We start from the raw sequence: 26,950 nt of genomic DNA, 5'->3' as shown, positions 1-26,950 counted from the left end.
TTAAATTATGGAAGTTTTATTTTTGCACTTACTACACAAAAAGTAAAAATTTATTTACATATCAAAATGAACACAATGAAGTTTGTTAAATGGCACATAAGTCAAAGATTCCATCCACGACACTCATTGTTGGCAATGTTTTAATTTAAATAATTTAAAACTGTATACTTAATTTAGTCAAGATGCTGGCATGTAGTTGGGATCCAGATAATTATAATCGCCACCTCCGAGGAAATGCATGTAGTCTCGATCCAAACATCTGTTTTGACTCTGTGCCTGAGTTATTGGCTCCAATTTGTGATCTGACGTGTGGAAATTGCATTCGTGCATACTGAAAATACAATGAAGTGACAAAAGTGTACATTTTTCAACAGATTACATGACAAACTGTCTTACTCACCAGTCGACACAGTCGCTGCAGAAGTCTACGGACTCCTTCGTGGGACATTCTACGCAGTGCCATCTGGTTCCAATAATTGGGGCCACGTTACATCGATTACACTGAAAAAATAAAAAAAATCTTTTTATGGGAATGAGTACATGCACAAAAATGTATTGACTCCTAGACTCTGATTCCCCATCCCCAGCATCAAGTTTTCAGTTTAAAGCACCATATTAGGCCAAATAGTTACTTTTGCATTATAAGCTCCACATGCTGGCATCTCCAGATCTTGTAGCATCCTCTTCTTAGAGGGTTGAAGCTGACACAGTACTCCTTTCTATCTTTCCTTGTCATGAGCATTCCTCAGATTGCTTCCCATCCATCCAGTTATCCCTCCCTCTCTTCCTTGGTCTTCCTCTTAGTAATATAGGTAATGGGCCGTCTTTGTTAATATGCCTGAAGATCCCCTGGTCAAATGTCCAGCAAATGCAGACTTTTTGCTTAATGCCAGTCATTAATTGTTTTCCTACGTTAAATCCTTTAAGTATTACTTCATTTGTGATCCACTGTCCACCTTTCTACCGAGTTTATTTTGTTTTCCATTTCCTTGGTGACAGACCAAGGCTCGCATCCATAGGTCATTGTGCTCCATACAGAAGTCTCAAATTAAAAATTCTTAAGACAATAGTTTGTTAATATGTGAGAAATCCAGAAAAAAAGTTGATTTTTCCTTATATATTCAACTTTTAATTTGAAGATCACACCTACTAGTTTCTGTAATCCAGCTTCCGAGATATTTGAAATCCTTTCCGACTCTGTGGACCCGAAAGTGATTTGTAAATCAACTTTGGCATTTGTCTTCCTTGAAATCCTCATCACTTTTGTTTTCTTACTATTTATTTTAATGTAGTATATGCTAGTCCAATATAAACATTAGATATTAAAGCCAAACGATTGCTGAATTATGTAGGGCTATATTACTACTACTATTATTAATTAAATTTGGCACTAGAGGCAGGTCTTTTTATTCCTTCTGTTGAGTATATTCTGCAGAGCTTTTTTGGTATCACTCAATGAAACTACATCATTGGCACATCTTACATTATTAATTAGATATCCATTAATTTTTACTCTATCTCTCATCATCCATTCACTGCATAGGTTAAATAATGACTGTGATAAACCATATCCTCGTCTTACTCCTTTTGTCACCAGAGTCAAATCAGATTCCTCTCCCTCTACACAACTATTGCTCTTTGAACTTTATATTTGGCCAATAATATTTATCTCTATTTATATTTTAACTCTCTATTAGGCAAAATATGGATAGATTTGTAAAATAACACCTTGTGGTTGCCATTTTTGTAGTTGACAAAGCATAGCTACAGGAAATCCCCGTTAATTCAAACTCGGATAGTTCGAAACCACACTTTTGTTCCGCCTGAGGAGATTTACACATTAGGTTAGTTCAAAATACAGCTACTTCGAAATTCGAAATGAAAATTCTGTCCGAACTGTGATATGTGTATGTTAACTCGTTTGTTTAGATCAAAGTGCCTCCATGCTATAAGAGAACAATAGACCAAGAACAACTCTATCTGGTCAATATGGCTTTGCTTTTACCATAACACATTTTTGGGTGTTACCTTACCCATGGATTACCCTTTTTTTCCTCTTAATTCATAAAATATGGCTGGTTTTCGGGATTGCAAGTTTGAAATATTCGCAGTGCTCTAGGCTACTACATTTGAGCAACTTCCTACTTTTTGGGCCACTTTGGGCTATATTTTTGAGGAATTCTGCTTTACTTTTTATTATTATTATTATACAAAAATAGCATTCTATATACATAGCAGTATTCTGTTTCTTTAATAAATTATATCGGTTACATGGAATTTGGCATATTGTACAGGTTGTGAGTTGCTTATTGCTAGTGTTCCAGCTCTTCATGAATATATCCATGTATGATATTTATCACAGCTTAGGATTAACAAAGTTTAGATTTCTGTTATGTATATAGTGAAATGTATAATTTGTAATAATTTTCTTGATCATAGCTCCTAATATAAATAGTACAACACTGTCAATTAAAAAGTTGTAGTACATGAAAAATATGTACAGTAGTATTATCTTTTAGGCATTCTGAAATATCAAGTGGGGTCCTTTAACAGCTTGTCAAATATGGTAGGTAAAGGCTTCACTACATAACACACAATATTTGACAACCTTAAACTATTTTATGTTATGTTCAGCCTGTGCAAAACCATGCACATTAATATGAACTTTTGGATATTCATTTCAAACAATGTATGCATTTCTTTGGGGTGAAGGCTACTGATATATCTTAATTCAATTGAATATAATGAATTAAATTACTTACGCTGTATCCAACATGCTGAGCGAGACCGTGATCGTGAAGCTTCTTTTCCCTTAATTTCTTTAAATAAAGAAGTTCCTGATATTCTGGTGTGTCTTTCATTTCTTGAGAGATTCCGTCATCATCCTAAATTAAGAATAAATCTAGTTTAAGTTTATTCTGGCGATAACTAGAACATCGCACAACTTTGTCATATCGTGATAGAATTGAAGCGGAACTAGAAGGAAAAGCAATCCTTGCACGTGTTCTTATGTTTTGTTTGTTTTTTGTGCCTATTTTCCATTATGCACATGTAATACTGTTTTTATTTTTGACTCCTAGGCCTAAATTTTGTTAGGTGCGCTCGTCGCATCAGAGAGTATGGACATTGTCACTGTAAACCTTTGTATATCGAAAACAAAGACATGGACTCCTATTTTTACTTTCTTGGTTCCGTTATAGAGGGAAATTATGGCAATTGGTTAATAAATGATCCCCCAAGATTTTTACATTTTTGGACTTAGAGGACCTTGAAATGTCAAGAAATGCCAAAAACATTCAGAGTTTAGTGTGTGTGTTGTGTGTGTGTGTGTGTGTGTGTGTGTGTTGTGTGTGTGTGTGTGTGTGTGTGTGTGTGTGTATTTGTTTGTGGCACAGTTTTTGTTTACCCTCTTTGAAGCTTAATAACTCCTGTGCTTTTGAAAATTTCTGAAATTTTACAGGAAGATTTGTGTATCAGAAAGATTCATGGTATTAAATTTTGGTGGTTGAAGGTCAGTGGGGGGGAGGGAGATAAAGGATGGTCATGTGTCATATCTTGAGTAGGGTGGACTTAATGACGATTTTACTTGTTATTAGCATTTACAGTTTTTTATGACACTCATCCCTACACTCAAAATTAAGCTTTTTGCCATTTTATAATAATTAAAAATGTAAACAGTTTAAATAAAATATTGCCACCAGAATTTTAAATGTTACCAGGAAAGTTAAGCGATTCATTGCTGGATTTTTTGCATTTAAATGGACCCACATTACATTTTCGGATTCCTCGTCTCAATTAATGGAAAATGGCAAAGTTTTATCAAAATCGATCCATTAAATTTTGAGAACAAACTCGATTCTATAAGCCCGTACAAGACGTGCTAGCAACCATGAATCACTGCATGACAAAGTCATGTGATTTGTGCAATATTGCTTTGTCGTGCGTGCTCATGAAATGACTTCATTTTCGATATATAAGGTCACAACCCCATTTTTTTATTGCATTTTTTTATTCCGTATTGCAATTAATGGTTTAATCAAAATCTATTGAATAGATTTTGAGAACAAACACAATTCTGCAAACCTCATAGAAGAAGCTTTCCTAATGCTCTGCTTCAAATATAATTCCTCGAGTGCCACACTTACAGAAGCAAAATCGAATTTATCATTAGACACGTCTCCGTCCACACTACTAGAGAGAGAGTGAGTGTTGTTACTGTATTCGTCATCGGCTTCATTCATATACACGGGAGGTATGTGAGAAGCGAAAAATGTAGAAGGTTGCTGCAAATAGTAGCGACTTAAAACATTTCTTCGCGAAGAAACCTACAAAATAAAATATAAAAATTTTATATTATAACATTTAAATTTCATCTTGCAAAATAAAAGACATTAACTGTATACATTACCTTACGATTAACATTGTGTCTACTCGGCATTCTGCCTGGGATGGGCAGTCCCGCTTTTGCTAATTTTATAAAATATTTTTGCACTCGACTGGCAACCTAAAATTTAAAGAAAGCAACAAGTAATTAATGAACATTTGTTTTTGGAATAAATAATAATCACGCCAAACTATTAATTTAAATTAAAAACAAATTAAAAATGCACTAAAAATTATCTTCAAGCTGATTTGTACACTTTGAAATGTGAAAAAATCCAAACAAGAGAAGCTGTTTGTGTTAATGTTAAAAAGAGAAAAAGCAACTCTCACTTGAAAAGTTTTCTATTATTTCTAGAAAATATGGAATGGTAATATGATAGTGTGAAAAGTTATGTGCACAGCCATTCCCTTGGCTAATAGTCAGAATCAAATGTGAGGGAGTAATGTGGTGATCATGGATTTGTCTCTCAAACATATTGCACTGACTAGGGTTTCTCAAATGGGATCCCAGCTGTTTTTTTAACCTGGAAAATTCTTCTCATCCCAAGTAATCCTGCAAATTTCTTAAAAGTTCGGGTTTTTCTTATTTTGTGTTAAGGTTAAGAAAATTTTGCAAATAGAAAGTATAATTAACTCATAAACTGTTAGAATACATTTGTATTTATTAATTTTAAACCTACTTATTAGTTTTTTAAATTTTTGCTCATTATAGCATGTCACAAATGGTCAATAATCAATACATAGCTTATTCGTGGCAGGACTCTAAAAATTCTTTACTTATTCAGAACCTGTAATATCTGGAATAATTGTGCTTATGCTGTCTTAATTTTTAACCATGTCCAGTAGCTTTAATAAATGTGTAATGCCAAGTTGTGTACAGTGGGCAAGGATACAAACGAGTACAAAGTCTGCAAGTATGAAGTTTTTCTTCATAAATCCAATTATTAAAGAGAAACGAACTGCCGAATTATTGGGCTATAAGCTCAATGTTTCTATTAAAGCAGCTGAGGTAGACAAATCAAGAATACTAGAGAACAAAAGAAGTACTACAATCTCAAAAACAAACTAGAAATCTTCCAGGCTACAGGTGAAAAAACACGCAACATCTTTCTTCTCTTAAATGCATTAAACACGATTCCACCCACGTCAATTGAATCGGAAAGGGCATTCTCGGTACCAAGACTTTTCATTACTAAAATAAGAATCAGATTGAGTGATTGGAGTATTGACCATCTTTGCTTTTTAAAATCTTATTATAAAAATTTACAATAATATTTTGTATTATGTTTTATTTAAAAAATGAAAAATTACCTTTTAAGTTAGAAGTTTGATCTAAGTTCATTTTTTTTAAAATTTTCAACTCAGTTCAAAGCATTTGTTGTTGTTAGTGTTGTATGCAGTTTCCAGCAAACTTCAATAAATTATTTCTATTTGTGAAAATTTCTACGTAATTCAAAGGTAATTTTTAATATATATCTTACACGGCATTATAATATGATTTTTGGAGGTTGCAGAATGTATTAAATTACTTTAAAAAATGAAAAATAATTATATTATTTGATTTCAAGATATATAAATTATCTTAAAAATAATTAATTCTATGCTGAGATCCTGGGAAACAATTCACTTTTTTCCTGAAATCCCGAGACAAGCAAAAGACTGGGAAATGAGAAACCTTAGTACTGACTACAGAAGAAACTACAATATAAATAATAGCGTTATGCTTGTGATGATCTATTGTATGAGATCATCTAGGTAGTTTTTTTGTGCACTACTTTATTTTTCTACACATTTATAAACATGTTGCTAAGCCAATGATATCCCATCTCTGTTTAGACAGCAATTATAACCTAGGCCAACAATATTTACTAAAATATATTAAATTAAATTATTTTTAACATTACGAGTAACATAACTTATAATTTCTTTATGTTTATTATGTAATAAAAAATGTTCATTAGAGGAAAACCATTATGGATTCAGACGAATTAAATTCTTTCTACAATTCCATCCATTTGAATTTTTACAATAAACTAGAAGATATACTCAGCTAAAATAATCACGTTTTCAATATGGTTTTTATTTTATTATCTTTATTTACTTTTTGCCCAGGCAATGCTAGGTGGCTTTGATGGTAATTTCATAAAATTGGACCAGTAAATTCTGAAAACTGACACATCAGTTGTTTTTCCAAGAGGAATATCTTAAGAGAAGTGAGAATTAGCCAATCCACCAATAGAAAAATAGGTTAGAAAACTATATATGATTTTGTTAATTGGTGACTATACACATTGGATAACTGTTTGTCACAGAGTCAACTAATTACATCATTGGTTTTCTTTTGACCCTCTCTTGATGAAGCTGTGGTGTTTTTCGTAGCGTAGTGGTCTGTACACAGTGGACATCACAGATTCGTTTTGCCAAATGAAACTTTTATGGTCATTTGAAAGACATCTGTGAACTTTCCCAAGTTCTATAAAATATAACGAATCACATTTGTAGCAAAGTATATAAATAAAAAGAAAGATAAATTTCTTGAAATAAAATTGAGAGAAATGAAAACAAAATTTAACAACAATGCATTTAACACAAACGCAAAAATTTAACACAAACGCATCTACACAAATAATGTGGTACAACAGCATCGTGAGCAAATAAAACTTCTCCTTTATTTATAAAACAAATGACACCAACAAATTTTAATCAAGCTATAATGTAGCTAATGTTTATCAAGATATTACATAATTTGGACTAAAGATAGATGGTTAAGCCACCATCTTGTGTTAAATTTAGTAATTAGAAATAAATAAATAAATTTTGGATGTTCTGGAAGAAAAGATTGAGCCAGAGCAGAACTTGAATCCACAACTACTGCTCATCGTGCAAATGTATTCCCAATTATGCTACCCAAACCTCCACTTCCAGACCAATTAATTAATTTAGAAGATTTAAGCACACGGGTCACTCAATATGCCAACCGACGACGATTATACACTCGGGGTTTGCCACGTGCCACTGCGTTGGCTGACTTCAGCTTTTACCCTTGCAGTGTGAATACATATAAAATCTAGCAGTATCACTTGTTTTATTATTACATGCCCATCTTGATTTTATACATAATGATTTTTATATCTATAATATATGATATAAAGAAATAATCAAGTACCTGAGTTGGAGTTCTGTTTCCAAGAGCAGCAGCTATTTTCATCCATCTTCTAGATTCTACTTCCTCGGGAGGATACTGTATCAGAAGCTCTTCTAAACGTTTCTGTTCTTCGGCCGTCCACAGTTGATTGAAACTACTTGGTTTGGATTTATCAAACGGTCTTCCACGTACCAAGACTTCGGAATTTTCACCAAAACCCGCCTTTGTATCTTCATCTAAAATGTAAAATTTACATTATTATTTTAATTTTGTTGAGTTAAACATTAATTACTGAAAATATTTCTTTCTTTCTTTCCTCTAACAATAATGACTCGAATAAACATTTTTATACCATAATTAAATAATTAAAATTGCAAAATCAAACACGTTTAAAACCTTAAAAGCTGGATTTTTCTATTTATTAAAATATTTAAAACCATGAACAAAATCAATTTGAAAACATTATTTAAAACTGACTGTTGTTATCATTAAAACATATATTAAGTATTTGGAAGTTTAACAGCAAATGAAATAATACTAAGCTGATCTAGAAAGTAAGTACCGTTTGTGTATATCTCCCGCACATCTGACAGCACAAAGGTCGTGCATGCATAGTTACATCCTTCAACTCCAGAACAAATTATCATAGCCATTTTGTTTTATGTTAATGTTTGAAGTCATTATTTGTTGGTAATCATGTTTAAAACAATCGATCGGCTCACCAGCTGTCAAATAAGAGCCGTTATCAAGTTTTTGAATGCAAGAAATGTTCGACCTTGTAAAATTTATTGTCAGATAAGTGAAACTTACAGAGAGAATGTGATGAGTGAAGGTATGGTGTGAAAGTGGGTTAGGATGTTTAACGAAGGAAGGGAAAATATCCATGACGAGGAGCGCAGTGGACTCCCGTTGTTGATCACTGAAGAATTGGTGCACTGCATTGACAAACAAGTTTGTTCCAATAGGCAATTTACAATTTCTGATTTGTCAATGCTTTTTCGAAACATTTCACAGTCTTTATTACACGAAATTGTGACTGAACATTTGCACAACAAAATATTCGTGCACAATGGGTACCAAAAACACTAATGGATGTTCAAAAATGGAAACACACGGGAGCAGCCTTGGTGTTTTTGCAACATTATGAGACAGAAGGAAATGATTTTTTGAGGATTGTCCCAGACACCTGAAACACAATGACAATCACTGGAATGGTAGCATGCTGGTTCCCCAAAATCCAAGAAAGCAAAGTCACCTCTTTCTTCAAGAAAAATCATGTGCACCATGTTTTGGGACTGTCAACGAAGTTTGTTAGTGGACTGGATGGAATGAGGCACAACAATCAATGCTACAGCTTACTGTGAGACATTGAAGAAGTTACAGTGTGCGATACAGAACAAGAGGCATGGACTACTGACTTCTGGCATTGTGTTCGTGCATGAGAATGCGCGACCGCATACTGCACGTGTAATAACAATGCTGTTTGATTCATTTCGCTGGGAACAATTCTGTTACCCTCCTTATAGTCCGGATCTAGCTCATTCAGACTTCCATTTGTTTTCTCATCTCAAGAAATTTATTGCCAGCCACCACTTTGCAAGTGATGATGAGATCAAGGTAAATGTCCAGAACTGGTTCAGGTTGCAGGAGGCCAAATTTTATGAAGTGGGTATGTTGCAATTAGTGCCAAGATATGACACATGCCTTAATTCGTATGGTGAATATGTCAAAAAGTAGTTTAAGGTATGTAGATTTTTCTGTAATAAAATACAAATGAAAACAAATTGCATATCTTTTTTAATACCCAAACGGTACTTACTTTCTGGATGAGTTTAGTACAACAGTAGAGCCTGTAACATTCCATACTAACTTTACAGAATAAATTCTCAGATTTTCTATACTTTTACTAAAAGATGGCCAGATTAGATAACAAAGGCATCAACCTGCCATTCTGGGGACCTGGGTTCACATCTGATTGTGGAATCTCTTGGACACATTAGGTCTCATTGCAGACTTAGCATAATTAAGAGGATCACTTATTGCCACAGGGCAGAGAAGGATCATTCAAATTAACTAAGATTTCCAAAAATCTTTAAAATTCAGCATAGAAATTTTTAAAACATTTTTGGCTTGCTTAAAGATGATTCAGGCTACATTTACATAGAATAATTGGTAGACATATAAACTTCAGTTTGTTTCATGAGTCAAACACATTTCCTTGCTGTATTTTAAGTGATTGGAGCTTATATTTTCTACTGTATCTATCATTTAAATTAAAGTTTAACATTTACATTAACAATCAAAATCTTCAAAAGATAAGAGGACTGCAAATTTTGAATTTGAATCACTGACTTTTGGCTAATTATCCCAATTCTGAACAGCTGAGCCGTATGTATATTATGCAAACAAAATTCTGGAAAAATGTTGATCCAAAACACAATTCGAATCGACAATTCCTGCATACTGAACAAATGTGTTACTAATTATGTTATGTGGACACTCGTCCACTTTTACTTCACTGAATAAATCTAATTCATTGATTTAAACTTTGGTTATATTGTACAAAATCAAATGCTACTTCTGACAGATAACAAACATATTAGATAAATGAAATTGGAAAGTACATTGGAACAATTCCAGAAGGGTTGTAAGGCCTTTTTCAAGAACAAAGCTATTCAAATTGTTCTGTACATAAATATAAGTTTGCACCACAAAACTTAATTCAAAAGTCATTTGTTAATCAGTAGGCCTTGTTCACCGGAAGTTCGAGTAACCTCATTCTGGATCTTTCTCATTCTTTCTACGACACAAACCCCTCATTCTTTGTACGAGGGGTTTCCTCAGTTTGTGTCATTAACCAAATTTGTGCCCTAAGTTCTAGGACAGTGATACTATCCTAAACATTTTCAAAATTATACTTTTGAAAATGATTCAACTTTAGAAGATTCATAGAACTGAAAAATATTAGTTAAGTGCATACAGAAAATTCTTGTTAATTTGAACTTGAATAGTTTGAAATCCTATTAGTTTGTATTATTTGTCCCAACCAGGGATATAGACATTTACATGTTAAGAAATTTGGTTAGTTTGAAATACGGCTACTTCAAAATTTGAAGTGAATATTGTTCAAACTGTAATATGCATATGTTAACTTGTTTGTTTAGATCAGTGTTTCTCAACAGGGGCGATATCGCCCTATGTGGGCGTTTTTCCATGTTGGGGGGCAATTAGTAACAATTTATATTTTGGGGGGCAAAAAACAAATTTCTGGGCGATATAGTAAAACATTATACAGTGGCTGATCGGTTAATGAACATAATCCATTCCAACACTTTGTTTGCTATCTGAATTGTTCGTTAATTGATTATCAATTTATCATAGGTTTTTATGGGAATTTGATTAATTTGTTTGGGATACTCCAAAAAATAAAAAATATAAATAAACGTAGTAAGAAAGTATACATGTAATAATAAAAATACATATACACAGTCTTGCATTTTTATTAGATGTTTTTTCCATTTGTGGGGTTTAAAGAATCTGTCAAATGTCAATTGCTTTTCTCTCTTCTTCAGGATTTTTTTGGAAGTAATTAATAGCATTGTAATTGTAGTGATCTCCAAGCCTATTAACCTCATTCTGGTTTGGATGTCATTTGGATGCCCATTGTTCTGACATACTCCCACTTCCTCAAAAGATCTTTAATTGCTTGAGACTTCTTGATATAGCTTTCATAGCCAAGACTGTGTTTACTGTAGACCTGTTCAAGCCATACTGCCTAGCAACATCAGACATCTGCCCACTCTCTACCTTGGCTATATCTTGCTTGGTTTCTACGGTGAGCACGGTTCTCGTCAATCCACTCTTTTTATGCTCCATAATATTATCAGTTTCTTCTTTAAATAATAAGTTCAAAAAAGCACTTACAAAAATTCAGAGAACAGAAATCAACTAGTGCACAAAAAATTATTTAAATGCAAGGTTTGGATGAAATTTGAAATTTGGTATTAAAACGTTAACGAATATCCAATGGGACAGTTAAACTCTTGCCTTTTGTAAATAAAAACTGACACAAAACTTAATGAGTACCCGCCCGACAGTCTTGCGAAGACTATAAAAAATTATCTGTCAGAAAGGTAAACAAAACACTGGAATTACAAGGGAGAGTTTCAAAATTCGGAGGAATACTATCTGATCAGTATCAGGTTGAGTGTTGATGTCTCCAGAGCTCCAAAAATGTTTCGAATTGTCACCTGGAGACAAGGGAAGACCAATCAGTATTCACTATTTTATGTCACTTCTTTTTCTGTATGTTCTGAGATTGTCCGAACATAATCTTTCGCGAAAGTGTTCATTATCCGAACTGTTCGTTAATCAATCACCCACTGTATTAAGAATAATTAGATATTTTATTCATTATATCGTACAATAATTAAACAAATAACATTATACTTAGGGTTTGGGTCCGGGACATCTTGTGTCTCGAAGTCCTTAGACTTTTTCTAAATTTAATTGTCTCGGGTCCCGGGACTTTTGGGTCAAGACTCAAGACACGCTTGTCGAAAAATGTATTGTAATAATTTTATTTTCAAAAGGTCATAATAAAGTTTATTAGCTTCCCGCACTCCGTCATTGAGAGCGCCATCTGTTAGCTTAACGAGTAATTACTTGATACTCCTACGTAACTTACTGAGTAAGTACACAATAAATATGTTTGTCGCCATATTGTTATTTTGTGACGTTTGTTTATAAGATCGTGATATTTGTGACTGTCTGTCACCACTGTCGGCTCAGTCAGTCAGTTGTCAATTTCACTTTATGAGGTGTGTCCCAATGAAATGATCCTATGCTTGAACCATGCAATACATCTAGGAGTTATAGACACATTTTATAAAAAAAATCAGGCTACTACCACATCTGCAGCTTCCACCTCCGAAGATACTGATGATAGTGATGATGAAATCATAGAGAACAAAAACTCTTCTGATGAAGAAGCTGCAATGCCAGCTACAAAACAAACTGCCCATTACAACCAATTGATGAAATTAAAATAGTGCTTGATGAAACTCGATTCCTAGTGAAATTGTTTAGATAGAGTCCACTGAAAAACAGCCAATTACAGAAATATGTTAAATCAGAATTTGGAAAAGAACTCAGTTTACTAGTGGATGTCAAAACGAGGTGGAATTCTATAATTGTAATTGCAGAAAGGTTTTTGAAGCTCAAAAATTGAGTAAAGAAAGCATTGATTGATTTAAACATGTTAGACAAATGGGATGAAGACAATCTTCTTCTTTTGCAGTCAATCGTTACTTTATTGCAGCCAGTCAAGATAGCTGTAGAAGCCTTAAGCAGACAAAACTCTTCATTACTCACAGCCGAAGCAATAATTGATTTTTTACTGAAAATAATTCAATCGACAACAACAAATGATAATCTGGCGGTACGGTTCTTTGAAACATTGAAAGCCCATCTAGAAGAAAGAAGATCACAACGGGTTATATGTTTGTTAAAATATTTGCACACTGGCCTACACAGCTCACAGTCGCAAAATACGGATTTTTTTACTTCAAATTTAAATAAAACTGAACTTATTGCTTTTGCAGACTTTTTGAAAATATCCCTCTTTATCCCAGATTTGAAAATAATGGACACCGAACCCAGTACCAGTAGCTCTACAGTACACAATGAACCCAACGAGTTGTTTCAAAGTCAAATGGAAATAGCAATAAAAAAAAATCGAAGAAAATGTACACAAAATTCTTGCAAAAAGATCAAGAGCAACATTAAAAAAGGAGTTCCAGTTATATGAAGCAACCAGAAAACGTACTGAAAGTTTGGTACTACTTTACAAAGCTTTAAACACAATAAAACCGACATCTTAAAAACGAGAGAGCGTTCTTCTTGTCTGGAGGCATTATTACAAAAATCAGAAACAGATTGTCAACAAAGCTGTTAATGCTCTGATTTTTTTAAATGCCTATTTTATTAAATCAGAAAAGAAGTCTAATTGCCAGTTTATTATATTATTTATATGACTAATGAATAGAGACTAGGTAATGATTATTAATGATTAGTATGATTACTAAGTTGGTTTTATAATTATAAGATTTTACTGTCAAAAATGAATCTATGATTATAAGAATTAAAAATACGATTTGTTTAGACTTTAATTAATGTTATAAATGTTATGATTTGATTTTATGTTCAATAAATGTTGATTTTTACCAAAATTGCTTTTTTATTGATACATCTTGCCAAAAATGAACTTGATTCTAATTTTATTCTGAGAAGTCTGGAAGTCCCGGGATGTCCTGGGATTTTGATCGTGGGTTGTCTCGTGTCCTAGGACTTTGAGAATGTCGAGACTTCTCAAACCTTAATTATACTAGTCATTAGTCTATTCAATGCAATATAAATTTGGTGTTAGCCTCGGCCCTCAGCATTGGAATTGGCTTGCAGAGGGGATTCACAGCGAATAATGCTGTCATCGCATTTCGCTCATGTGCATCTGCATCAAGCTTTGTGTGTCAGTAGCAGCAGGAATCATACAATTTGTTTTTTAATTTTGTTATTTATATCAAAATCTAATATGTATTCTGAGTAAATAAATGTTTAATTTTTTACAAAGTATATAATTATCAAATAAACTAATAATTCCAACAAATTTTTTTTTGAAGTGAAGGGGGTGATACAATGTAATGGTTTTATTGAAGGGGCAACAATTCATTAGAGGTTGAGAAACACTGGTTTAGATCAAAGTACCTCCATACTATAAGAGAACAATACACCATGAGCAACTCTAATCTGGTCAATATGGCTCTGCTTTTACAGTAACACATTTTCAGATATCATCTTACCCATGGACTACCCTTTTTTTCTCTTATCTCTAAAATATGGATGGGTTTTGGGATTGCAAGATTGGGCTATAAGTAGCAGATTAAGATATTTGTAGGGCTGTGGGCTACTAGATTTGAACAACTTACTACTTTTTGAGCCACTTTAAAAATAATTTGGGCTACTTTTGGAGGAATTCTGCTTTACTTTTTATAAAACCTATCTGGCAACCTGTGAGGTTTTCATTGGACATGTGCTGTTTACCTGCAGTTTATTTATATTATTATTATTAATTAATGAAAATAGCATTCTGTATACATAGCCATATTCTGTTTGCTTAATAAATTACATCATGTATGTGGCATTTGGCATATCGTACAGAAATATGTAAATCTTGGATAATTCAAAACTTGATGATTTGAATTCGCAATTATTTCCTCCCTTGAATTTTGAACTAACAAAGATTTCCTGCAATACTTGGACTTCAGGTACATTTATTGCTAACAAAAGACATTTTTAATTTATTATGATAGTTTACAATTTAACACTATATTTAAAAAATTTAAATTAATAGATGTAGACCTATAACATAAAAATAACATAACTATTTGATTACTGAAAGACCTTTTAAAATGTATTTTCAAAATATTTCTATTTTCTTTCAAGTATTCTGTTCTTGCTGTGTTAAATATAAAATAAATACAGTACGTGTATCTTAAATTTTTCTTATTTTAGAAACTGGACTATAATTAATTTTTTTTTGTTTTTTGACAACCAAAAATGGGAATCATTCATTGTCAGAAGAGTTTCTTCTGCATAACCAATAGTTCTTGGAGAGAGATTTCCTTTCCTATTCCTGTTTTTAGAAAGTAGTTTTAATAAAATTCTATTCTCCTGATCTTGCTTCTCCTTGTCTACAAAATAATTAACACAACAGCTAAAGTAAAATCGCTGTGACATAACGTGTTTAAAATGAAACTGGTTTTCTGCTATGTTGCTGTTCAGCTTGATACAAAAACCAAGGAATGCACTGTAGCACTGAGCACTCAAAGTACTTTGCCATCCTGAATCCACCATTAATGTCGCAAAGATCCAAATTTAAACCTGATCTGCATCCTCATAATTTATCATGAATGGCGTGTTAATGCATCAGTGCATGCACACGTGGGTGAGAAATGAGGGATTTCTCTTCCCAGGTTGCCCAACTTTGTGCTAGTTAGACACATCCTAAATTGTGGCCAGTCACAGAGTCACATATTAGTTAACGTAAGATAGCAACAATAAATGAGTGACTGATTGATTAGTTAATAAAATGCCCAATTCTGGTAATTTGTATCAATTTGTCATCATTTAATTAATTATTGAACAGAAAGTGAATGATAATGACAAAAATTAATAAAATAAATCTTACAAGAATTCTTAGAATCTGGTATGTTCTTTAATGACTGACGAGTCATCTGCCTCTTCTCCGACGTGAACTGTCCACCAGTGAGACTGTACTGATTCCAATTAATTTCTGGAAGTTCCGCAATTCGAAGTGGATGAGGAAAATTTAAATTTTCTTTTTTCTGCAATTTCTTAACAAATGCAATTGGACTGTCTAATGCTTGCTTTTGACTTTCTAGCAATTTATCTAAATCCTGAATGACTTGCATTCGTTGAGCCTCGAGAATTGCAACAGTCTACGAAGAAAAAGCATTTATTATTCTTTAAATAATTAAAATATTTTTATAATGATCAATAATTCTATATCTTAACTAGTATCTCGCTTCACATGTTTATCAAACTGTATATCTTAAATTTGTTTTCAATTTATTTACTAAAGAAATCAGAGAATTAATGTACTATGGTCCATTTCAAAATTATACACAGAGAAAACATTTTTCAATTACAAAAACATTAACTATTGTGATGTATTTATTATATTAGTATGTTGTTTACAACATCAATTTAAATATTTTCTGAAATTTTTAGAGCAATCTAACAATTATAAAAAAAATTATCACAGATTTTCATTTTTGAGTGTTTCAAAAGTATAAACACAGGTGCATAAAACTAGTATAATAATTTTTTTTATTAATTATTGGTTTAATTAGTTATCACCAGAGGGGAGTATCAGTCATTATTAAAAACGTGGCACCAATTTTAAATGGTTTTTTGTGATTTAAAACAATGCCCCATGGAAAAACACTAACAGAGTTGGAAATACGTGAAATTTACGAACTAAAAGGATCAGGACAATCTCTAAGACAAATTTCGGCAGCTATAAATCAACCTACAAGTGCTGTGAGAAATATATTAACTCAGGGTGAAAATTATGGCAGAAATAAGTGATGTGGGAGGCCTAAACTCCTTACGCCTAGAAACAAAAGAAAAGTTTTTCAGCTACCGACGGTCAATAAGTTGTCTGTCAGAGAAGCAGCATCAACCTTGCCAATTGCAGTTTCACCAGCAACTATATGGAGATGTATGCATAATCATGAAAATGCCAAATTTATAAAAATGGCTGTCAAACTGAAATTAACACAATTGCACAAAACAGCTAGATTAAAGTGGGCCAAAGACAAGATGACGTGGAAAGAGAAGTGGAAACAAATAAGTCATTTCAGATAAAAAAAAGTGGAATTTGGATGGACCTGATGGTTATAGTCACTACTGGCAAGATTTAAGGAAGAACGAAGAAGTCAGAATGAGCAGACAGCAAGGTGGAGGATCTGTAATGGTGTGGGCAGGATTTAGATGGGGAGGTAAAACAGATATTGTATTTATAGAAGGTAGAATGAATTCAGAAAAGTATCAAGAACTGTTGTATAAAAATTTAATAACTTTTGGATCACTTATTGGGGGAGAAAACTGTCAATTCCAATGGGATAATGCTGCCATTCATACATCAAAGTCAACTAAAAATTGGTTTGCTGAAAAAAAATTAATGTAATTGATTGGCCATCATGGAGCCCTGATAGGAATCTGATAGAGATGTTTGAGGCATTATAAGTTGTCTTGTTTATGGTCAAAACAGATAATACAATATGAAATTAATTACAGTATATATAATATTTCAGTTCATTTACAGTATATATAATATACTGTAAATGAATTGAAATTAGCGATCATGGATTGTTGGGAAAATATTAAACAAAATCAACTTCAAAAACTAGTAAAATGTATGCTTGATAGAATATTTGAATTAGTTAAATCAAATGGTGGACCTACAAAATATTGAAACATCACAAATCATTTTTTGTGCACCTGTGTTTATACTTTTGAAACAATCAAAAATTAAAAATCTGTGATAATTTTTTTGTAATTGTCAGATTGCTCTAAAAATTTCAGACAATGTTTAAATTGATGTTGTAAACAATATATTAATATAATAAATACATTACAAATGTTAATGTTTTTGTTATTGAAAAAAGTTGGGTGTGTTTATAATTTTGAAATGGACTGTATTTAGACTGCCCTAAAATAGTAATTTCCCTTGAACGTCCCTACTTTTGCAGATTAATTTTGAGGAAAGAAACACGAGTAAAGTACTGTAGACAGTGATAATAGAAAGTGCATCCAAAAAAGTTAGTTATTACATTAAATAAACACATTTCCACATATGCTCCTGACTGGCAAGTATGTTAAGATGTAGCATGCATTCTAATGTAGCCAACAGGTTAGAAGTCACATTGTTAATGGCACCTGTAATGCTTGTATGCAGCCTTTTATGTCTGATACTTTTGTGTCATATACACAATCCCTGACATTCTCAGAAAGAAACAAGCTCAGAGAGATGATGTCAGGTGATTGGGTGGACCAATAAATCTAGACCATGTATTAATGGAAGTCCAGATCACCATTGTGTAGCAGCAGTGGCCTTTTCAAGCATAAGCACACGAAACTTGTGGTATTAATCAATATTCTCCAACATATTTTACTCACATATTTGAACAAACAATTTTACAGAACAGTTTAAAACTGGGAATGTTCAATGAGGATACCTTGTATTGTATAAAACATTTAACTAACATAAATACATAACAAAGTTTTTTCTTTATATGTGTTTTGCTATTATATAAATAACTTTTAGGCAAAATCCCAATATTCTTGCAACTAATAAACATTAAATTTTGCATTGAACTAAATCATTGCTGAACACTTGTAAAAATTATTAGAAATGTAGTTAAATTGTTGACAATTTTTCCATTTCTCTACACAGTATAACATGTTAAATTGCATTATTAAAAATAAATGTAAAACTTTTACTGATAAAATATGACCATAAACAAACTACTTAATTGAAGCACTAAAGAAAAATCAGACGTGCAAACATTTTTGGCTAATCAGTAATCTTCACATATTGCAAAACAGAGCAGTTTGACCAAATGACTTTGCTATTAATAGGAGACATTGGTACAGAAATGTATTGAAAATATTTATTTATTATTAATTTGTTATCATGTTATAGGAAAACTGGCAAGGGAAGTCTCATTTGAGTGCTGATAAAGTTATGCAAAGTTTTGCATAACTTTATCAGCACTCAAATGAGAGGTTATGGGGAAAATTATGTGCAGCACCATATATTATGAGATTTTATTAAAAAATTTTTTAATAACATTAATTATTATAAAAGACAAAAGCCTTACTTTTGGGATAAGGATGAGTTTTTATGAAAATTGTAAATGACAGTAACAAGTAAACTTTGTATAAAGTGTGATCCACTTAACATATCATTCCCTATCCCCTCTAATTCCCTCTTGACTTATAATCTCCAAAATGTAGTAGCATCAATTCCCCATAAGTAGAAATATTCTTGCCAAATTTCAAAATTTTTGGTCCATGAGGTCCTGAGATATAAAGTAAAATACAAGCAAACACATAGACATCCATCCATAAAGCCCTTTTATCACATTTTTGGAATCAGAGCAATTATCAAGTAATGCTAAAAATCCAGAAGGTCAAAATTTGACCAATTACAATACTTTCCCTCTGTTGTCTAACAGTTGGAAAAGTAAAAACAGAAAATTTCAAAATAAACCCTATCTGTATCATTTCCATTTGTTCAAACTGTTCTTTTTCGATGCCCAAAGATGGCCAATTTGTCAAAAACTTTTGCAAGTTTGATTTTTCCCTCTATTACTCAATTAATCAGCTTATTTATGTATATATAAAATATTTACCTTTAGCATATTATGATAATCGGGATTTCCTTTAAGAGCAAGATGATCGGACTCGAAATAGTATTCTCCGATGTCATCGAAATTGTTCTCTTCCTGTTTAGTGCATTCCTTTTCACAATTTCCATTTGCGATACTTTTATCCATCTCTATAAAATATAAGTCGATAAAAATATAACTAAATAATTAAGCAAAAATTATTTATAGTAACTATTAATTCCTTTCACCTCTATGTCTTTACTGTTTTACATTTCTATGTATATACAGGTGAAAATAAAAATATTTTGTTTTGACTTTTGACTAAGATCTCCTCTCTTTGCTAATCAGAAACTACACCTGTATAATAAGTCCTATTAATAAACAAGATCCAAGTAGACAGTATATACACAGAAATGTATTTATAGTAACATTTTGCAATAATAATCAAAATAAAACTTCATTCGGTGATTTATATAAACAGAATATAATATTCTCCACTATAAATCTCATCCTTGTACATTTTTTCTATGATAAATTACTTAAACTTTTTGTCTATTAATTGTAAATTTACATACAAATTAAATTTTGGAAAATGAAAAAATATAAAGGAATCTGATATAGCTTGCCATGGAGATATACAAAGCAGAAAGGATAAAACTGCACTGCATAATTCAAGTACTTATTCAAAAGGACTGAAACAGTGTGCACAATGAAAGCTAGCTGTTGCTTTCATTGAACACACTATTTCTATCAGATCCATAGAGTTTAGTAGTAAAACTTAAAACTGGGAAATGAAATAACTCAAAATTCAATACCCTTTTTTTGTAATGTCAGAGTGTTTGTTTCTCTACAACACAAACATTTTCGGCTCTCTTTATGGGAGTCTTCAGGTAACTCTTATAAGAGCATTCTATTGAATTAATATTTCAATTTAAATTTAAAAAGCTAACCACTGAAGGCAACTTGACCTATAAAATCACATTAGACTTTCTCATATCTCAACTAATCAAAGGCAACCAAAAAATTTTCAAAATTATTGTTTACTAATCCAAATCTTACCTTTCCATACTGCAGTGTGTATATTTTTTATTATTTTTTTGATTTTAAGATTGCCTTGAAGTTCATAGAAGAGCACAATGCATCAACCATTGCTGACTTCATAATGATGAGGCATTGGCATAACAGCTCGTCAGTAAATTGAGAAGAAAACAAAAAGTTGTTTGTTTTGTTCTTCTCAATTTGCTTCTCAAGATAAACATCAAGTCAAAATAAATATTTATTATACTGATAGTAGGCATATATGTTACAGTCTTATTTAAAAATTATCGCACTTCCTTCTCCACATTTTTCTAATATCTGGCTCATTCCAGCCCACATTAGTCTCCTGTATAATTTTTTTATCAGAGCCAAGTGAAAATTTTCAAACACATAAATCTTATAATAAATAACTAAAGCATTCATAGAAATTCAAGAAGTTATTTTTACAAAATTGTAGAAGTAACCAAACAACTTAGTTTTAAAGGTACAGTATATAGGCTTTTCTTAATTTTGAAGGCTTCGTAGATATTTCTGTTCTTGTTTATCTTCTCTCTTCCAATTGTATTGTAGAGTACATTGCTCTCCAAGCTGATGATAGCCCCTGTGCATCCATCATACTTCATTAGTTGCTTTAAACAGCATGAGCAGGAGATGCCACACTGTATGATAGTAAAATAAGCCAAAAAGTAAATAGCGTATTCAGGGAAATTATGAGATACAACATCATAACTCTCAGTTACTCAGTGTACAAAATTTTAAAAAAATATTACAGATCCTATAAACACATATAGAGCCCTGGGAGTGTATTGGATCCTTATAATGGATCATAAAGTTGGGGAGGAGGTAGAATATATAGGATGCACCTGTATGTCATTTGCATACAGACTGAAAGAACACAAATATACTACTGAGGAAAAGAAACCAACAATTGCACTGGCCATGCTTATAACAAAGCCATGGGTAAAGGCACATTTAGATGGCATAGAGATGATACATACCAACTTTAGAAATACATTCAAACTTGACACATTAGAAATATTTAAAACAGTCAATAAAGGATGATGTATTAATCATAAGGTTGCAGAGAAATTAATAATAGTTTTGAGAATATTTATCCCCAAAGTAATAAGCATTGTTAAAATGTGTTATAGTAAAACCTTGCTAAGTTAAACTGCATTAACTCAAAGCTGTCTACAGATCTTAGGTAAAATATATAGGATTTTCCATATAATAATGCAGTCTCATTACATCAAAATTGTCAGCACTTTTAACTCAAACCTATTTTCCTATGTATCCACTACCCTTTGATAAGCCTGTAATCTCCATTTTCTCTTAAAATTGAATATGAATACAGATGATTATGATAAACAAACATTATTAATCCAAGCCAAACACAACACCATGCCATTACAATCTTGCACTAACATCCTTTTACTGATACAGTATGTTACCAGCATTTTGATTGGGTACCGTGACAATTTACTCAAAAGCATCATAAACTGTATACAATTCTGTAAACAGATTCTCAAGAAATGGCTTGATAATGGGAAATTTATGGCAATTGTTAACTCAAAACTCATTAATTTAAAGTCAGGATATTTTTACCTCTTAAACTTGAATTCACAAACTTTTACTGTATATACTTTTAGTTTGTATTATATAAAGACTACAAAAATCAGATGATTTTGTTGGAAGTGATTTCAGTACAATGAAATATTAATCCAATTACTTCCAATCAAACAATGCAATTTTTCATACCCGAGATTCCCACAACATTGTGTAGCAGGCATATAAACACGGCTGCCCAACAAATGGTATATACAGGAAATCTTTGTTAGTTCAAATTCAGGGGACAAAATAATCATGACTTTGAATTATCAAGTTTCAAATTATCTGAGATTTATATATTTCTGTACAACATGTCAAATGCCATGTAACTGATGTAATTTATTAAACTGTTTAATAAATTACATCAATAACATAAATTACATTCTGTATATGTAGTCACATACACAGAATGTAATTTTTATTAATTAATAATAAATAATAATAATATAAATAAACTGCAGGTAAACAGAACGTGTCCAGTGAGAACCTCTCAGATAAGTTTTATAGAAAGTAAAGCAAATTTCCTCAAAATGTACCCTAAATTACTTTTAAAATGGTCCAAAAAGTAGAAAGTTGCCCAAATGTAGTAGCCTAGAGCACTATGAATATCTCATTCTGCTACTTTTAACCCAATCTTGCAATCCCAAAACCCAGCCTTATTTTATGAGATAAGAGAGAAAATGGTAGTCCATGGGTAAGGTGAAACCCGAAAATGTATTATGGTAAAAGCAAAGCCATATTGACCAGATTAGAATTGTTCTTGATCTATTGTTCTCTTATAGCATGGAGGCACTTCGATCTAAACGAACCAGTTAACATATGCATATCACAGTTCGGAAATAATTTTCACTTTGAATTTCGAAGTACCCATATTTCTAACTAACCTAATTCCTTAACATGTAAATCTCTATATCTAAGACCAGGACAAAAGTACCGTTACAAACTAACTGTTACAAACTGCGTTCAAATTAACAAGATTTCCTGTATCATGAAAGCAATTATTGTAATGCTAGCTGCAGACGAAATAGCTGAAGAACATAAAAAAAAAGTCTGGACATGGAAATGGATCATGAACAGAAAAAGCAAAGGCTGTTATGATAACCTTCTTCTCTCACTCAAAGTGTTTTTAAAGTATTGTCGAACTTTATAATTCCATAAATGGCTTTCACTTTGTACATATAAAAAAAATTTAATATCAGAGATAGTATTTGGGAACATGTCTTTTTTAATAATAAAATACCAACAAAGCATGTGAATCAACACACAAGTACAAGTGACTTGAGATATTCCTGTCAAATTACATCTATCCCACATGGCATTCTAACTTAGTTTCGAAATGCTATCTTATGAGAGAAATAGGTCGAAGTTTAGACAACATTTGAAAGTAAAGCATCAATAGAATGTCAAGTGGCTATTGGTTATAAGTTGTATCTTATATCAGACATTAAATTTACAACTGATTGTGATTGTATACAATTCATATACAATCATAATTTCTCTACATTGTGTGATACTAAAAGAGAAATATGAAAGCTGCATTCTCTACCAAAACTGTATTTTATATAAGTTTTATATATATAATCTTCTAATTACCATACTTTAATCTATATAGTCCTATAGTAGCCAAACTGCAACTTAAAAGCAGCATACAGCTCTTCTAAGTCCTTACTATATATATAAAGCACTGGTTTGGTCACAAAATATAAAGCAGTAAGAGTCTAGAAGAGCTGCATGCTGCTTGTAAGTTGCAGTTTGTCTACTGTTCGACTACTGTATTAAAGTATGATAATTAAAAGATTAAAAATGTAACTGAAAAGATGTAAAAAAAATTTGACATCTGATGAAAAATTTTTATCATCTTACATTTTCTCTGCATTCTTGGAGACCAAACAAATTAAAAATGTTTCTCCTAATCCAAAATACTTCTGTTCCTCTCAGGTAGTTAAAATCAGGAAGTCAGGGAATACAAAAACTGTGGTGACAGATTTTAACACTACATACATACTTTAAATTATGTAATGTTAGAATCTAAGATGTGTGTCTGTCACAATCTGCTTGATGATGAGTTGAGAAGCCTAAAAGTACTTGGGATCAGAAGAAATACTTTTTGTTTTCGATCTTCAAGAAAGAAGAGAGCTGAGAAGGTAATTAAGGCCTATTGATATACCCATCATCAACCCTATCACATTGGGTCAGTTTGATGTATTCCCATAAGTGCCATTTGTATTTGTTGTACTTCAGGAGAACCAGAGTTCTCACGAAGCATGACAGATATGAATGGCACTTACGGAAATACATTGGTAATTAAGGCCATTAGAAAAATAAACTTGTTTACATTTCTGTTTATACTTTATGTTCCTATCTATTAATGATTTAATTATTATAAATAATTTTAATAATTAACTATTCCAAAAATGAATCTTTACTGGTTTTAAGCTGATTTCTGTAGATATGCATATCGCTATAGAGTGGTCACAAAGTCACTTTGCAAATGTTATCTACATGTTTCCACCATTCTCTGTACAAATTTTTATTTTTTCTCATATTGTTCTGAAAATATTCCATATTGATAACTTAAAGTTATTAAAATGGTCTATATTATCTATTTTTAAATCATCAATTGCTCAGTAAAGTAGAAAAATTTTCTCATTTACAGTACCTCAAAGCAAATTATCACATTTTAAATCAGACATTCAAGATACAATATTGACTCCATATCCAATTCATTGTTTGTTGAATTCATTGTCAAAATATTCTTTAATAGGAAAATTAAAGACAATCTCTTGCTTAGAGACTTTTGGTCACTGTGTACATTTTAAATTTGTTTATATGGTTTGTATGGTTTATATAAAGCTGAAACAATTGACATTAAAAGCATACCTTTCATAGTTTTCCAGTTTGAGTTTATTTAAATGTTTTTAATGGTTTAAGTATGTTATAAATTGATATGTTTTGATGTTTGACAAATAAAATTTATTGTATCCAAAAACGAGATTTGTTCAATGAAATTAAAATTTGAGGAAATCCACAGGGAGGAACCATGAGATGGCTACTGACCCTCCCAAGATTTTCTTTATTCTTTCACTTTTCTTCTTTGCAATTTTATAAAGCAAATGTAACTAGAAATATTTTGACCCAAAAGAGTATACAGAGGTGGGACATCAAACATAGTACTGACAGAGGTTGGGTCAGTCTGAAATGCACGCGATTCAGTTTTACAACAATTGAACTTTATTCTCTGAATGCTACAGTACATGGTGCTGTTAACCAATCTTAAAGGGGTGCTACCACAATAGTAAACATAATATAATCTTATGTAGGAAATTTTGGTAACTGCTATCTTCGAAGCCTTTAAAGCAGGATAAAGATTTAAATTAGTTACGCATAACTGAACAAAAATCTACCTTGCAGGGTAACTACTTTCAAATGCATAGCTATATTGGAACTTCCTCACAACATTGCCTTAATTCCAAAGAAATAAATTGAAATACACAAACAACACACAATTCTGGTTATTAAAAATGAAAGCAACTTCAAATATTTATTTGTTTCACAGCAAAAACAAGTGAAAAGAGTGTAGTTTGAGGTTTTGGTGATGAAAAAAAGAGTATAGATTATATGGATTCCTGAGTATATCCAGTAACCTTAATTTAAAGCAATGGCATTTTTGTAAGAGTAAATTTATGTTAATAATCATTGTACTGATGTAACTAGTCTTCACAATAAGTTAGTTCTTTTCCTTATAGTTAAATGCAGATGCTATATTATTTGAAAGACTTCATGTTTTAAAAGACAGTTGAAGTTTCCATTTATTGTTAACTCTCATACAGATAAAGAAAGACAATTTTTAACTAATTTGTAACCTTAGACTTTATTAATAATCACGAAGATGATATACTAGCCACCGTGATAACTTAGCCAGACTAATTACTGCAGGATTTTTAAAAGAATGCTAATGTTTTCGACCCGATTAAAGAGTCGAAAGCGTTAGCGTTCTTCCAAAAAGCGCATTAATTAGTCCAGTTTATTAATATTATTACATTATTTAACTCAAAAAGAATTTTATAAATTAAAAACTGAACTTATTTTATTGTAACATAAGCATTTAAATTGTCTTTATATTCTTAGCAATTGTATAAACTTCTTACACCACCATTATATTGTTACTGCAATGGTAATTTTGAAGCAATATCATTACCAAACTCCATAATATTTTAATTTTTAAACTTAATAGATAGATACTCCATTTATTTTGCTGTGCAACTTATTTAAAATAAGTCATAAAATATTGTAAACAAAGAGAAATCAATGATATTATTTGGAAAATTTATGAAATAAAACCAGCAGCATCTGAAGTACTCAAACATGTGTTACAAATGCATTAAACAGTGTAAAATTTACAATTATTAACATTAATTTTAATGAAAATTGCCAATAAAGATAAACATATTAATATCTGTATATTTAAAATCTTTTATAATTAATGAAAAATATAATATATTAACTTCTAACATTTCATTTAAATTATATTATTTATAAAATTAAATAAATTATATATTAATTTCTTACTTGTATAAAAATAATCAATTACAATTTGCAAACACGTGCTACAGATACTAAGAATAAGCCATTCGACGATTATTATTTACGTTTATAAGTGCTTAAAAAATAACTTTTTATTTCATTTCATTTACCGAAACTTTGTAATAAAATATAAAATTAAAAAAAATAAAAACGTTAAATTTAAAAAACTATTTTCAAGATATTTTGCCATTTCGTGAAATATCCCTAAACGAACGAA

General features: G+C 31.5%; 1 protein-coding gene across 4 annotated transcripts; it reads right to left on the bottom strand.

The window, feature by feature from the left end:
* On the bottom strand, positions 1-26,942 carry Atac1 (Ada2a-containing complex component 1). 4 transcript variants are annotated; one of them, XM_067287720.1, is made up of 10 exons: positions 26,844-26,942; positions 26,719-26,765; positions 19,528-19,673; positions 15,774-16,044; positions 7,550-7,764; positions 4,409-4,504; positions 4,146-4,325; positions 2,763-2,885; positions 401-501; positions 1-331 (listed from the first exon to the last, which is right to left on the bottom strand). In XM_067287720.1, the coding sequence occupies exons 1-10, from the start codon at positions 26,921-26,923 to the stop codon at positions 178-180; spliced, it is 1,413 nt and encodes a 470-aa protein (XP_067143821.1). In that variant the 5' UTR covers positions 26,924-26,942; the 3' UTR covers positions 1-177. The 4 variants fall into 4 exon arrangements, with proteins under 4 accessions (XP_067143821.1, XP_067143823.1, XP_067143824.1 ...); XM_067287722.1 differs by lacking the exon at positions 26,719-26,765 and having other exon boundaries at positions 26,844-26,929; XM_067287723.1 differs by lacking the exon at positions 26,844-26,942 and having other exon boundaries at positions 26,741-26,756.
* Positions 26,943-26,950: the final 8 nt, after the last annotated feature.

The sequence above is a fragment of the Centruroides vittatus genome, unplaced genomic scaffold, assembly GCF_030686945.1.
Source record: "Centruroides vittatus isolate TY-2023 unplaced genomic scaffold, ASM3068694v2 scaffold_576, whole genome shotgun sequence".
Classification (NCBI taxonomy): domain Eukaryota; kingdom Metazoa; phylum Arthropoda; class Arachnida; order Scorpiones; family Buthidae; genus Centruroides; species Centruroides vittatus.
Note: the sequence above shows the minus strand (reverse complement) of the source record. Positions and strands in the feature narration are given on the sequence as shown.